The sequence below is a fragment of the Cynoglossus semilaevis genome, chromosome 10 (genome assembly GCF_000523025.1).
Source record: "Cynoglossus semilaevis isolate Cse_v1.0 chromosome 10, Cse_v1.0, whole genome shotgun sequence".
NCBI lineage: Eukaryota > Metazoa > Chordata > Actinopteri > Pleuronectiformes > Cynoglossidae > Cynoglossus > Cynoglossus semilaevis.
This window is the reverse complement of record NC_024316.1, coordinates 13,339,615-13,354,841: the sequence shown is the minus strand read 5'-3', so window position 1 is coordinate 13,354,841 and position 15,227 is coordinate 13,339,615. Positions and strand designations below refer to the sequence as shown.

Sequence of the window (15,227 nt, the reverse complement as noted above, 5' to 3'; positions counted from 1 at the left end):
CACTCCACCCCACCCTAACCCCCCTCCTTCCCACCCTCCGCGCCCCACTCTTCCAGGTGCCCCGTGGTACCCGATGCACACTCGGACCAGAAAGAAGCGCAAACCGTATTCCAAACTCCAGCTGGCGGAGCTCGAAGGTGAATTCATGCTGAACGAGTTCATCACCAGGCAGCGGCGGAGGGAGCTCTCCGACCGGCTGAATCTCAGCGACCAACAAGTGAAGATCTGGTTCCAGAACCGAAGGATGAAGAAGAAGAGACTCATGCTGAGGGAGCAGGCCCTGGCCTACTTTTAGAGATGCGACAGAAGGTGAATCGAGAGGCAGTAAAAACAAAACAAAACAAAACAAAAAAAGCCAAAACATTCTGCGCTTCCTTATGTCTTCTTTTAAAGCATGCACTCACGTATTCATCTTTTAAATTTCAGACAAATATTTCAACATTTTTTTCAGTATTATTATTGTTGTATTTTATTTTATTTTATTTTATTTTTGTCCGCGCAACTGCGGGCTGCACCAGTCCCAAAACAAACCAGTATCTGGCTTTTAAAGCTATTCTGTAGCGAGGCTGCCTCTGTGGTTGGTATAAAAACGCACACAAAAGAGATGTTTTCTGTGCGGGTTGCGTTCAGACGTTTTTCTCATCTGTCGTGGGGGGGGGGGGGGGGGGGGGGGGGGGGGGGGGGGGGGGGGGGGGGGGGGGGTCATTCTAGGTAACCATGCAAACGTGTCTTTGGTTAATGTCAGTTACAGTTTTGCTGTAAAACGTAATGACAACAATACTGGTTTCGCAGGCTAAAAACAAGAGAAAACAAAGAAAACCAAAATACAAATATTATGGCTGTGCAAGAATCACAGACGGACCTGGACCTCAGGTCAGAGCCGCGTCAGTCATGTCCCTTCGATCACCGACGAAGGAGAATCTCGTCTTTATTACTTCCATAGCCACGGGTTGTTTGCAGAAGAGTTTGCACCGACTGACTGTTTGTCTGCTCTCCATATTTTCGTCACACGTCGTGGGCACGTTCACGGTCACGGACAGGAAGTCACGGTAGTCTGCGTGAGGGATGGAGGGGAGGGGGGGAAGGAGGGGGTGAAAAACCGCATCGTAATTCATATCCATATATTTATGAGTGCTGATTAATTGCCACGACTTTGTTCTTGTGTTTACACGTGACTCAAGACCATTTTCGTCGCTCTCATCACTTTTGTTTCGCGTCACCAACCGCCAGCACAGACGCCTGCATGGGCAGCGTTGCTGTATCTGAGTGAGACCACCGTGTGAACACGGCTGTGAGCTGCTATTATTAAAACAAGTCCTGGTCTAAAGGGGTTCGACACAAGTGTATCCGTCAACAAAAAGACCTAGTGTTGCTGTATTCAAATATTCAACAGCGTCATGACATTTTAGGCCTCACACGGACGCTGCGGCCGGGGCCGAGGGTCCGAGGGTCCGGGGGGTGACTATGTTTTTTAAAGGTTTAAGAGAACATTTCTGAATCTTTGGTGCTCAGAATTATAAATAAATAAATTGAGAAAAAAATGTAAAAAAAAAAAATTCCGAACAAATACCCTTGGCCTACCTGTGTGTTCCCTGAGGTCTGGGCGAATGCAATTATCTGTCCTGTATTATGAGTAAGCTAACTATAGCGGTGAAAAAAAGTATTTGCAGCATGTTATTGATGTGAAATTATTATAAATCATGTCCTTTGGCCACTTTTAACTCTGAGTTACTTTTATAAAAAAAATTAATAAATGAGAAGCGAGCGAACACAACCTAAAACGTCATTACGTACTTTTAATATTATTATCATGATTATGATTATCATTATTATAATTATTATTATTATCATAGAAGGACGGGGGGGGGCGTTAGGCTCATTTCTTCATGTACATACTCTCTGCAGTGTCCTCTGTATCGTCCCATTATTTTACATTGTATCCGTGTATAACTTTGTAAAAAAAATTAAAATTAAAATGAGACATTATACCATAGTGCTTTATGTTATTAATTGTCTTGTACAAATATCGCATTCCATAGCCTGTCTGTAGCGGCGACTTCGGCAGAGTTAGGCCTAATATATCATATTTGCCATGAGTGCATTTAAGAAACAGTATGCAAGATTTATATATATATATAAATATATAAATATATAAATATTTTTTATTTTTTTCTCACACATGACATTTAAAGAAAACTCGGTGTAGTAGTTGTTTGTTATCGTTCCTTTCGTTTTACGTCTCTCTCTCTCTCTCTCTATCTCTCTCTCTCACTGCATTCCCTTCTTTGCGCTTGTAAGGATTGCTACATTGTCTTGTAAAAGTAATAATGATATGAATGTATATGCGTAAGGTCTTCAATAAACAGAATCCTGAAATGTTTATTGGTGTTACACAAGTGTGTGTCTGAGTGTCCTGCTTTAAACTCAACCCACAACGTTTGTGGGTGTGACAGCGAGGATTGTTTTTTTTTTTCACCTGCGGCTTTTTCACATCTACTGCAGTGAGGCAAATAATAATAATAATAATAATGATCATTATTATTATTATTATTATTATATATATATGATGCGTCTGAACGTTGACAGGGTTGAATGCCTGTGTTTCTGACAGGCTGTTTTGTTGCTGTGTGTTTGTATAAACAGCCTTCTCTCCTGATCGTCCTTGTTTTATTATTATGACTCTTCTGGTTTAACATAAACTACATGTTAGCTTTCAGGGCAAAATGGCGGCCGCATACACACCCCATCTGACTGTGAGTGCGACTCCCGTCTGTTGTTGTATGAAATAATCCAGTCCATAGATTTTAGTCCCCCCTCACCCCCACCCCCACCCCCTCACCTTCTACTCCCCCCTTTTCCCATAGGTTTTCCCTTGAAGTTGGACCCAATCAGTGTCAGTGCTGTGCTACAAGCCCATAACAGTGCAGCTGAACATGCAGTGTCTGTGTAGAGCAGTGATAGGGTTACAGCCCGGTGCTCCACACAGACAGGCCTCTCGGACAGGGCTGTTCATCCTGTTCTCTGGTTTGCATTATAGGCTGGGCGTCATACACCAACAGAGAGGGTGAAGAAAAAACCGGCGTACATCTTTACAAAACCACATAGATGTGTGTACAATAAACACATCTGTGAGGCTCTCCCTGCTGGCAGAGAGGTGTAAAGCAGCGGAGGAGCTGTGCAGTGTTGGGTTTTTTTTTGTTTTTTTTTTGTCAGCTCACTGAGCACAAGCATCAATGCGTTCGCCTTCAATCTCAATGAGATGAAGTTAGTACAGTGGAGTCGGAGTTGCTGTCTCAGTGATGAGGTCAGATGTTGCGCAGGCGCGGCAGAGAGAAAGGCCTTGTGGAGCTTGTGTGTACAGGAACTACGTGTATTCAGAACGCACACACACACACACACACACACACACAAAAGACTACATGCATACAAAACATAAACCACATATTTCCTTTTACACAATGTGAAGGCAGTTTTTTTCCTCTCTGTCTTTCCTGACTCACTGATTATGGAGGCAATGATTTCATGACCATGACGTTTGTGCTGCAGTTTGACTGTTTCTACCTATAATCCAATGCTGTTTTTTCTAGTTATTATATTCACTATACTATACTATATATATATATATATATGTACACGCGTTTGTGTGTTCACGCGTGTGTGTTTATGTATATGTCTGTAGATGTACATGTATGTATATATATTTATATTTGTGTGTTTATGTATATAAGTGTGTAGATGTACATATATGTATATATATTTATATATGTATATATTTAGCCTTTCTTTTTTTTTCCTATGCTCCTTTTAAGACCAGCTCACACTGAAGTGCACTAGTCATAAGTATGTATTCAAAAATATTTGTTTCTTTGTGTAGTTTACTGTATAAAGTATGTAGTTAAGGTTAAGGTCCGCTCCTTTATTCGATTAGTCGAAATATTACAGTTTCAATAATTATTAAGAACATAATAAAGCAACGCTGTTTTGTAAATAATCATACGCAGCACGTTTATTTAGAAAGTTGACAAAAAATAAAATAAAATATTCGCTTCCTTTTTTGGTTTCATGTATATATTTGTGTTTGATAGAAATATATATTTTCTGCATTCGAAAAACACACACGACTCTTTTAAAATGTTCGTGCGGCAATACAGCACCTGAGGAGGAAGAGTGACGCAGTATTACTAAGAATGTACACGCGTAATGCTTCAACATTGAACCCTTTGACTCATTTAAATGATCCCAGTGCCCGTGTGGGAGAGGCCTGACGTTAGAACACCGATCAGTACCAGGTCTCTGACACCAGGTCCCTGACACCAGGTCTCTGACACCAGGTCTCTGACACCAGGTCTCTGACACCAGGCGATGGCACTAAAATAATCAACATTTATTAATCACGTTAACGTCAGTCTCTATTAACCAAACCACACTGAGTTCCTCTGACTAGATAAACTAGTCATCACCACCGTGGCTGTTAAATGGGCTCAATAATTAATAATCATTGTAGAACGGCCCACGCCGAGCTTTGGCTCTTCTGGAATAATTTAAACCACAGTTTAGAAGGAGGAGGAAAAAAAAAAATACACACTGTGAGATGTTTTATACATATTTTCCCCAAAGACCTGGAGTTCTCCTGCAAACATTCTCCTGATGCGCTCTTGAAATTTAAACGGTGGTCGTTGCAAAAAAAAAAAAGAAAAAAGAAAGAAAAAGTTAATTAGGCTAAATGATGTATTTTTCTGCTTGTAAAGAACAGCACTAAACCGACAGGCGCTGTGGCGACTAAAAATAAATAACAATGACTAAAATGAAATGGAAGTCAGTGTCGTGGCCTGTGTAGCAGAACTGGTTTCAGTCAAGTGTTTATCTGCGTGGACAGCAGTCATCGCTGTTTGTTTTTGTAAACACACACACACACACACACACAAGACTTACGGTTAAAGGAGGATAGAATGTTCTGGAGAACAACGCACGACATTGTGATGGAACAAGTGCTCATTAGACGAAATGATAGTTTGTGTTTTCAGGCTGGTAACGTGATTTCTGTGCAAAAAGAAAAAAGAAAAAAAGAGAGAAAAGCTACTGTTTGAGCTGCATCATTTCAAAGCGTGTTCTTTGGTTCGTGCTTGTGGTGAACATGAGGAACACGGTGATGAAGAACATGCAGTCTTAACTTGAACTTCAAACCGGGCGTTGACTGCTGTGTTGTGCTGAGCTGAGGAGCCACTCGTCTGTGCTGCCTGTTTGTTCAGGTGTCTCCGTCTCCCTGTTATTGTCATGTGTGACATGTAACGCTGCTCTCTGGCATCTGAACGCCTTTACCTGCCACCCCTGCCCTCACACCAACAAAACACAAACATGATGATCACTGCAGTGCAGCGGCGTGGCCTTATATGTGCATGGTATTGTTTATTAACATGGTGGTAAAAGATTTAAAAAAAAAGATTAAAAATATATAAAGTCAAATGTGCAGCCTTTGCAGACAGCCTCGCGATATCTGGTTTGTAAAAGCAGGATAAAATCTGGGCCTGAGTCTTTGCAGGTCTTTACAATAGGTCTTTCATTGCTCCTGGAGCACTTTTGACTTTGAGACTGGCTAAATCTGTTTATGGCGGCCTGTCTCTGCGTCCCAAAGGTCAGTGAGCTTCACAGTGCCCTTCGCAGAGAACTTGTGTGGCATGTGGTCTACGCCCCCGCCACCCCTCTACCGTTTATGGTACCGAGCTGGCTTAGAGAAATGGAAAGCCATGTTATTCCTCCTGAGGATTCGTGCGTGGACGCGACTCCGTGGACGCGCGTGGTTTTGTGCAAGAGTGGAGTGTTGATGTGAAACAGAGACATGGATTGGGGGACGCAATCCTCTTGTAACGTCTCTGTATTGATTTTCACATGATTTGAAATGACTTCTCTATGAGCTGCTCAGGGTTTTTTTTTCTCACTGAAATGTACCTTTTAGCAATCTGTTTTCCAATCTACCGTCGTCCGTCCAGCAGCCTCTAATATACCGAGTATGGATGTTTGATTGCTGCCCTGAGAGAGAGAGAGAGACAGACAGACAGAGAGAGAGAGAGGGAGAGAGAGAGGGAGGGTGAGAGGGATAGACAAAGAGCAGGTTCTTGCAACCCGCTTCACAATTGACTGATGTTGTCTTTTCAAATCAGACGCGTTTATTTTTAAATTCTCTTCACGTCTGTGTGTGTCTGTGTGTGTGTGTGTGTGTGTGTGTAGCCTATCACAGCATCACTACTGCAATTTTGAATTTTAAATTAAAACTTTATCATTTTTAATCCTGGCAGATGGAGCATGTAAACAATTTGTAGATTGTCATATCTTTGAGTGTTATTGTTTACTTTAATTGAATTTCCTGTGATTTCCTTCCTGCCTGCTGCGTTTATGTTGCCCATCTGCCCATTCCACTCTACCCCTCCAGCTAAGGAGTGTGTTCCTGGAGTGTGTAGTATTTTTGGGTGGACCCGGTCGCAGCGATGCTTGGGCCTGAACGGACTCACTGAAGGTCAAGTATGCAGCAGCAGCAGCAGCAGCAGCAGCAGCAGCAGCAGCAGCAGCAGCAGCAGCAGCAGCAGCAGCAGGGCTGCACCGTTGTCACCGGTTTTTTTCTCCGTCCATGCATTTATTTTATTTTGGTCACCTGTTCCAGTTAGTATGGACAGTTTATTTTGGTCACCTGTTCCAGTTAGTCCCCGGTCGCTCCACTGCACATGGACTCCAGCTCCAGGCTGAACCTGGTGTTCTTTTATGGAACACGAATGTTTAATAGGTAATCCCTCTGTGTGCTCAGAAGTCAGGACGTCCTGGAAGAAGAAGAGAATCTGCAGCTCAAACGGCAAAGCAAACACACCAAGCACTAAGTGTTTGAGCAGGCATTTCAAAAACATATGAAAGAGTCTGTAGCTCAAACATCAGCGTTGTTGATTTTGCGCCATGAATCCGAGTCACAGTCGAACAAGGCCAGACTGGCTGAAATAGGGCCAGAAAAATGATGCGTTTGCGGGGAAAAAAACGACAACAACAAAATATATATACAAACAAATCCACAATAATTTCTGAAATAAATATCTATCTAACAAATAAGCTTGAATGACAAAATAAATTAGAACTAATTATGAACTTATAGGCTACACTATGGATTTATTTTACCGCACAATTGTACACCCGAATAAAGGCGCACTTACTATTAACTCACAGTATTTAGTTCCAAGGTAAAAACTAAATTAAAAAATAAAAACATACCATTCGAATGAGATGTAAAATAATATAATAATATAACATCGTGAAATATTCTAGGAAAATCCAGAATTTTAAAGTGCGCAATAATGCGCAATTTTGTGCGTATTGTCCGATCCCAGAGTCTATTCTCTGTGCGCAATAATGCGCAATTTTGTGCATTGTGTGTATTGTCCGATCCCAGAGTCTATTCTCATATATATGGTACTTCCCTAGAATTGTTCTCTTACAGTAAAAACACCACGGAATTTAAAACGTGATTCACATTTATTTAGCCATAAATGGAAAATATTACGGTTCAGGCCGCGACTAAATATAGTCTGTAGGACATTTACGTCAGATAAACAATGACATTTCAGCAAAGGAGTTGAAATGAATTTGGATACATTTTGTTGAAAAAACAAACAAACCCTGGGATGAAGTTTGCGTTGTATTTTTTTTTATTTTTCAAGACGTCTACATGAGGGCAGAGGAGCAGCAGTCAGCAGTCACCGTTTCTGGTGAAGTTATATCATTTAATACTCGCAATAAAAAAAAGTTAACACATTGTTGTGAAAGCTTTATGTCCTGGTGGTTGGAGGAGAAATACACTCTGGAGATCGCCCTAAATGTAACAGTAACACACGTCCCTGTCTAGTAAACTATTGTTGTCACCACTGACGCCGCACGTTGACTCTGACCTCAGGTTGGGTTTTTGTTTTTTGTTTCTTTCTTTGTTTTTTATTTTATTGTCTTAAGAGTGTTTGCAACTCGAGCACGTTTAACTGCACGACTGCATGCGTCCAATTAAACCGATCTGGGCCACGAGGGGACGGTAACAAGATTGCACGCTTCCCACATTTAGCCTTGACACCGACTCAGTGCTGCGTCCTGGTGAAATGTAAGTGTTGGTGTTGGTGTTGGTGTTAGGGTGTGCCTGTGTGTGTGTGTGTGTGTGTGTGTGTGTGGTGAGTGGTGAGTGTTGTGTCGTTTGGCAGAGGATTTATCGACGCAGGGCCGAAACAGTGTGATATTTGGGTGCGTCATTTTTGAACTGCGCGTTCCTCTTAACAAGAGGGTGACACCTATGTTAACCGTTGTAATTATGGCTAGAGATACATAGCTGACATTCCACGGCCTGGGCTGTGAAGTGAGTGGTGCAGTGATGTTTTAGGTGTAAAGAATAGGCAAACGCCTGCAACACCTTTCCTCCTCCTCCTCCTGGTTCTCCGGTCGGTTCAGAAATGTTGGCTTCTCTTGGCGAACGCCTTAAAAAAATACTGTTCGTCGTTGCATGAGTTGCTCTAATACAGAATAAACCCGGTTAATAAGTCACACAGACCCCTTTGCGTGCAAACTCTGCATATCCTTAGCCTGCTCATTTGGTGCAGCCCAATCAAACTTTGCTGGGTCCTACTGCTAGAGGAATATCAAGCCTCTGCTGCTGCTGCTGCTGCTGCTATCGCTGCTGCTGCTGCTGCTGCTGCTGCTGTGACTCGTCCATGCAGGGGAATAAACACATGGTAAACCTTATTCTTTGACTCGTGATCTCTGCGCACCGCAGCCACACCGTCCACCGTCCTGATCATATTTACCACTTTATGACAAATAGTGCGACCTAAACGCAGACGATATCACTATTTCCTATTGCTTTAAACGCCTCAGCTCCTCTTGTCTAGTGTGTGTGTGTGTGTGTGTGTGTGTGTGTGTGTGCACTCGTTTAAACCCAGCTCTTCTGCCTTTTCACTTGACCTGATAGGAGAAAAAAATAATAACTTTTAATAGTTTACCATCAATTCTTATATATTTTTTACTTTATTTATTCAAGGCCGTGACATGTTTTTATGCAAATTATGTTGAGAAAAAAAAATGGAAAAATACTATTTTTTTCTTGGTTTCTGGTTCTGTGTTTATCTGCTGCGATACAAAAGTTTTTGCCATTGTTACTGACTGACTGGTTTTATCTGACTTGTTTTCTGACCACAGCATGATCGTGTCAGTCGTTATATTTTTAATGTTGCAAGAGAAAAAAAAAAACCCACTACATAGTCAAGTGGCGGCTTCTCAGCGTTGGAGAGATTGTTTTTTAAATGTAAGGCCTTTACATTTTTACACCGATCAAATTAACCGTGACACTGATGTTAATTATAACGATTGTTTTGCGACTGCGCAAAACGCACAATGTTGCAGCATGTGTCCAGCATGTGTCCATACAGGCTACAGGCCAAAACGTCTTCACACATATCTCCACTGCTGCGTTTCCTCATTACATCAGCGGTTGTGCATCACACAACAAGCGCCAGAATTCATTTGCAAAATGTTGCATATTTTTTATATTAGCAACCAGCATTGAAAAAAAAATCAAAAATATGATTCATTTCACTGAAATGTTTGGCGTTTATTTTAGTTTTTTAGTTATTATTTCTGACTTCCCCTTTATTATTATTTTTTAGTTATTATTTCTGACTTCCCCTTCACATTTCTTCCCAGACATGTTTGTGCAGATTCTGTGCTGTGGTGCTGTGTGTGTGAGCATTAGCTGCACTGGTGCAGAATATCCTGTTGCTGAAATCCAAATTCCACTCATTCTCAAACGTTTATGGTTTTCTATAGAACAAAGGGGATTTCGCGTTACTACAGCCATTCGGGCTTTTTATGGTGGACGGAGAGGAGAATTTTAGTGGTCAAATTCAAGTGCTGTGTCTGGACAGCTGTCTGCTTTCTTTGTACTTGGATGCAGGATGCATCATGTGAGACAACCTTTTGTCTGCGGGCGTAATAAACAAGCTAATGTCAGCTCCAGCTTTTTGTACAAACACGTCTGGACGCCGTGGACGCTCACGTTCACTGGTGACGGTGAACTGAACGGCACCACCCCTTAAAAAAACAAAAACAAAACAAAACAAAAATCGACTCTGCTTTCCATTATTGTTAACCAACACAGGTGTCCCTTAAGTTTTCCTATTTGGAATAGAACGAAGGTGCTATTGGAAAAATGAGACGATAATTCAAGAGTCTATTGCAACGTTTAGGAAGCAGCCTATAATCATAAACAATGGGCCATCATATTAATTTCACCTTGTGATAGTATCAGTTAGTCTATAAAGAGTCAAAGATGGGCCTCAACAGTACAATTAAAAGTTTACAATGACGCAGGAACGAACACGCAGGCGCATCTTTACTCCAAACCATTCACTTTAATGCGTTTTATTTTTTATTTATTTATTTAAAAAAAAACAGTCCGAGCGACACTGCTCTTTTTTTAACAGTCATTTGGAGAGAACGTTCGACATTCTGTGGGAAATAAAACGATCACAGCAGCTCGGAGCATCAGCGGGGACTTGTTTAATTTTAGAGGAAAACAACGGATATTTCCACGCTGCCTGGTCAATATGTCCACTTTGACTGGCCTGTGAGTAGTCGTTCACCAGAGGAACTAATTGTCGCTGGGCTTCAAAAAATATAGACAAAAAATAAAAATATAAATAACTGCAGCTCAAAACATTTGATTCGATCTACACTTCCAGTGAGATTATTCATTCTCAGCAGTTTTTTTACGGTGAAATAATAAGTTGTTTTTTTCTCTCTCTGGAAATACTCCAAACTAGAGTAGTGATGGAATAATAAATGTGAGAGGAATAATTGTGTTTTTGTGTGTATTTTGGGGAGGAGGAGGGGGTGCATTTTGAGTGAAAAAAAACAACAAAACCCCCCAGGCTTCCAGAGCTTCAGTGGCGCTGTTCCACCAGGATCTCCATGAACCTGGACTGTGAACGCGCAGTTGTCCTTCATGGACTCCGTCATGATCCAAAGTCAAAGGGAATAATGAGAGTGGGCCGATTACTCCACCGTGCTCCGCCAACATGTGTGCAGTGGATTCTATATTGCCTAACCATTCGTTCAACTCCACTTTACAACATAATTATAGTCGTCCACCACCGATCCAGCAAGATTTTTCATCTGGTGAAAGAGGGGTCGAAGGGGAGGGAGAGGAGGGAGGGGGGGGGGGGGGGGGGGGGGGGGGGGGGGGGGGGGGGCGGATAAATGAATATGTTGCACAAGTTTAAACAGCAGAGAGGAGCTCGACTCATCCACGACTGTGTTCCAGCGTCATGTGTGCAGCAGATTTATATATGCTCTATTAAAGAATGAAAAGGAGGATCAGAAGAGCTAAGATAAGATCTCCTGCATATTTAAGGAGAAAAGATGTGGAGGAGAACGAGGGCATCACTCACTCCTTAACTCTTTACTAAAAAAACAAAAAAGAAAAAAAAAAATCACAGGCAGAATGTAAGAGCTGATTCGGTTTCTTATACATTTCCACCTCAAGGGGCGTGTCCTCCTACAGCTCCTATATCTAATGCAGTAATATGAGACATGTTAAAAAATATATTTAATTTTTTTTTATGTAACAAAGTCAGTTTTGGAAACTTGTCCTGATAGTAATTAAATCAATATGACTCCATCATTATGGGGAATATTAATAATAATAATATATTAATGAGAGTCTTACCTGAGAGCCTCCATAACTCTGTTAAAGTCATGGCACAGGCTGCACTCTGCAGTTTGTGCTGTGTCTGTTTAAGGAGCTGGAGCTGTTAAGCTAGGCTACCACCAGCCCATAAACATAAACACACACTGCACATTTCTCTCTAATTGTCATAAGCCAGCAAACAGGATTCTGTTACTGGTTTTCATAGTGCGCCTGTGGTGTTTGAAAAATTATTCGTTTGAACCTCCTCGATCTTACCTAAAGCCAACCACTCCTACACATCCAAGTCTTCCAAATTGATATATGACAATATCTACTTTCGATCACGTGTCTGCGGGGCGACTTAGACGGATTGCGCGTCATCTCGCCTTCCCAAATTTTTCCCTTCTGCTGCAGCTCGTATCCAAAACATCTATCTATAGCACGGAGTACGAGAGAGAGTGAAAGATGTTTAACTCTGTGAATCTGGGCAACTTCTGCTCCCAGACGCGCAAAGACCGGACATCCGAGTTTGGGGACAGGACTGGCTGCGCGTCCAACATCTACCTCCCCAGCTGCACCTACTACGTCCCCGAGTTTTCCGCCGTCTCCTCGTTTCTTCCACAGGCCCCGTCCCGGCAAATCAGCTATCCTTACTCCACAAACCTCTCTCAAGTGCAGCCGGTGCGGGAAGTTTCATACGGCTTAGACCCAGCGAGTAAATGGCACCACCGGAGCAACTATGCATCGTGCTACTCGGGAGAGGATCTGGTGCATAGGGACTGTCTTCCACCATCCACCATGACAGAAATGCTCATGAAGAACGAGAGCGTGTACAGCCACCACCATCACCATCACAGCCACCCGGGCTCCAATCACCCCTCCACAGGTTTTTACTCCGGCGTGGGGAAAAACAGCGTCCTTCCGCAGGGTTTCGACCGCTTTTTCGAGACCGCATACTGCAGCAGCACGGACAATCAGTCAGACAATTGTTTACAAAAGGGCGAAGGGGGGAAGCTGGAAAGCGACTCCCAGCAGCAGCAGCAGCAGCAGCAGCAGCAGCAGCAGCAGCAGTCGTCCACAGCCTCCGTACCCGGAGCTCCGGAGCAGGACAAAGAACCGGAGGATGAGGAGGAACATACAAATTCAGGCTCGTGCACTTCTTCCTCCGCGACAACCAAGGACGGCAGCGCCAGCAAGAGCAGCCACTCGAGTAGGTATACCGAGGCTGTAAACTGGGGGTAGGTTAAGGGGGACTAGCCCGGTGTTTTGTCGGTCAGATTTTATGTGGAGTTTTATAAGCATTCAAAGGATTTTATTATAACCCTACAAAGCTCTTTCTTGCAACGGGAAGAATTTTTACGATGGGAAAGGCGCTTTGAAAAAAAAAAGAAAACCGGGGATGTTGTACAACAGGACGTCTGTGTCTGTGTCTGTGGTGAGAGTCTGTGAAAAATGTTTTAACAGAGAAGAGCTATTGTGACAAACGCTAACTTTGATCGTGAACTTGCGTCGAGAATTTTAAGGGATATTTCTCGTCGGGCTGTCGAGAGTAAAAACCAATTGGGCAGAACATTGCTTTTGGCGTCTTGGTGAATTTTTCCTTTAGCACTGGCTTTAACCGGGAAAGTCATGCTGCACTGAGTATTACATAATTTACGGTTAAACGCGTCCTTTATCTGTCTGTCTATCTATACTTAATGTAAGCTAGCTATTCATTTATATTTATTCTGTGTGTGTTTTTATATTAGCTGCTAAAATAGCCACACTGATAGTTGGTGCCAGTTCTGCCTGATGAAAATGCTGTGGATTTTTTCCCCCTTAATTCTAATCTGGAGGATTGTTGTTGTTGTTGTTGTTTTTTTCTTCAACATCCCACCTGTCAAATCATTTATTGACACTCACGTGCTTAACACTGTGGATGTGAATGAACAAAACTGAGTCAGAATAGACCGGGATCCATGGTCCATACATACAGTACATATATATATACATATATGTGTGTGTGTGTATATGTATATATACTGTGTGTAGCTGCATGTACAGTATAGTAGCCCTTCAGTTCCACAGGCTAGCTAGAGCTGTGTGTGTGTGTGTGTCCCTTACACACACTCACTCTCTCTCTCCCCCTCTCTCTTTCTTACACACACACACACACACAATAAAAATAATCTATTTCCCCAGTCACCTGTTTGATACCACGTTATGGGGCAGCTGAGGTCTACACAGGCCACTGCAGACACGTCCACTCCATTTCAAGTGTCCGCCAAAAGAGTGTGTAAATTGTTAGTTTAGCTCCAGAGGAATGTGGCGCACATTATGCGACCAAATACATTTGTTGTTGTGCATTTGCAACAGATAAACACGTACTTAGAAGCTGTAAGTTGATATTGTTTACTCCGAGCCATCCGGACATTTAACACTCTTCATGTCGGCTTTAATCTGATAGCCCACTTGGGCTACTCTGCCTGATGAATGTTGACTGAAATGTTATCATTACTTTGCTAATGCCACTGAAAAGACACCCTCAGCATTTGGCCCAGCGCTCACCACCTCAGCTCAGGAGCTCCGCTGTCATTTTCTTTATTTTTTTGTCAATTTTCTTTTCTTTAAAAAATCTAGTAAATAAATTTATTTTTCTTGCAATTTTATTTTTAAAAAAATTTAATTTAAAGTCACAGTATAATATTATATTAATTTGATTTCCCAGGCACTCCCCGCACAAGGAAGAAGAGGTGTCCGTATTCCAAGTTCCAGATCCGGGAGCTGGAGCGGGAGTTCTTCTTCAACGTTTACATCAACAAAGAGAAGAGGCTTCAGTTGTCCAGAATGCTCAACCTCACCGACCGCCAGGTTAAAATCTGGTTTCAGAATAGAAGAATGAAAGAGAAGAAGCTGAGCAGAGATCGGCTGCAGTATTTCTCTGGAAATCCCCTATTGTGAGCCGAGCAGGGAGCGTGTCACGGTCTTGGGTCAGTGACATTAAGGCCGACTCTAATCTCATCGAATTGTAATCCTGGGCATAAGCCTTCTATTTTCTTCTAAAGGAGCCCATCTCACCTACAGTGCAATGTTAAAGAGGACAGTGGACAGAGTGAAGCAGGCCAGCAGTGGGGATGAAGTCGCCATTTTCTCGCCGCCCTGCAGGCGGCCAAGAATTTGTAGCAGATCCCTAGAAAGGCCTACGTGGTTAGAATAATCATTTATATGCTGTTCTTGAATATGTCCCTCTATTTATCACGACTCTCCATTGTGTTTATCCTCTTGTTCATATATACATATTTGTTAATAATATCAAATGTAAACGAACAGTTCGAAATCCTTTTACCCCCCTCGCCCCTCCTGTCTCCCCTCCTGTCTCCCCTCCTGTCTCCCCTCCTGTCTCTCCCCCCCTCGTTCCTCTCTGGTCCATGTATATAGCAAATTCTTATCTAATTATTTCTTCGGCCAGAGGATATACAGTATGAGCGACTTCTATCAAATCTCCAAGGCTGCATTTATTTCTTCGGTGAGAACTGTGACGTCCAATCTGTGA

At 42.4% G+C, this 15,227-nt stretch overlaps 2 protein-coding genes across 2 annotated transcripts in view; both read left to right on the top strand.

Moving 5' to 3' along the window:
• Positions 1 to 651, top strand: part of hoxc12a (homeobox C12a) — a 22,123-nt gene extending 21,472 nt beyond the window's left edge. Inside the window, exon 2 of the mRNA XM_008318900.3 lies at positions 57 to 651. Coding sequence (XP_008317122.1) covers positions 57 to 295 — 239 coding nt within the window. The 3' untranslated portion in view covers positions 296 to 651. The remainder of the gene's footprint in view (positions 1 to 56) is intronic.
• An 11,147-nt stretch (positions 652 to 11,798) lies between these two features.
• Positions 11,799 to 15,221, top strand: hoxc11a (homeobox C11a). Its single transcript, XM_008318901.3, has 2 exons — positions 11,799 to 12,905; positions 14,403 to 15,221. The coding sequence occupies exons 1-2, from the start codon at positions 12,161 to 12,163 to the stop codon at positions 14,633 to 14,635; spliced, it is 978 nt and encodes a 325-aa protein (XP_008317123.1). The 5' UTR covers positions 11,799 to 12,160; the 3' UTR covers positions 14,636 to 15,221.
• Positions 15,222 to 15,227: the final 6 nt, after the last annotated feature.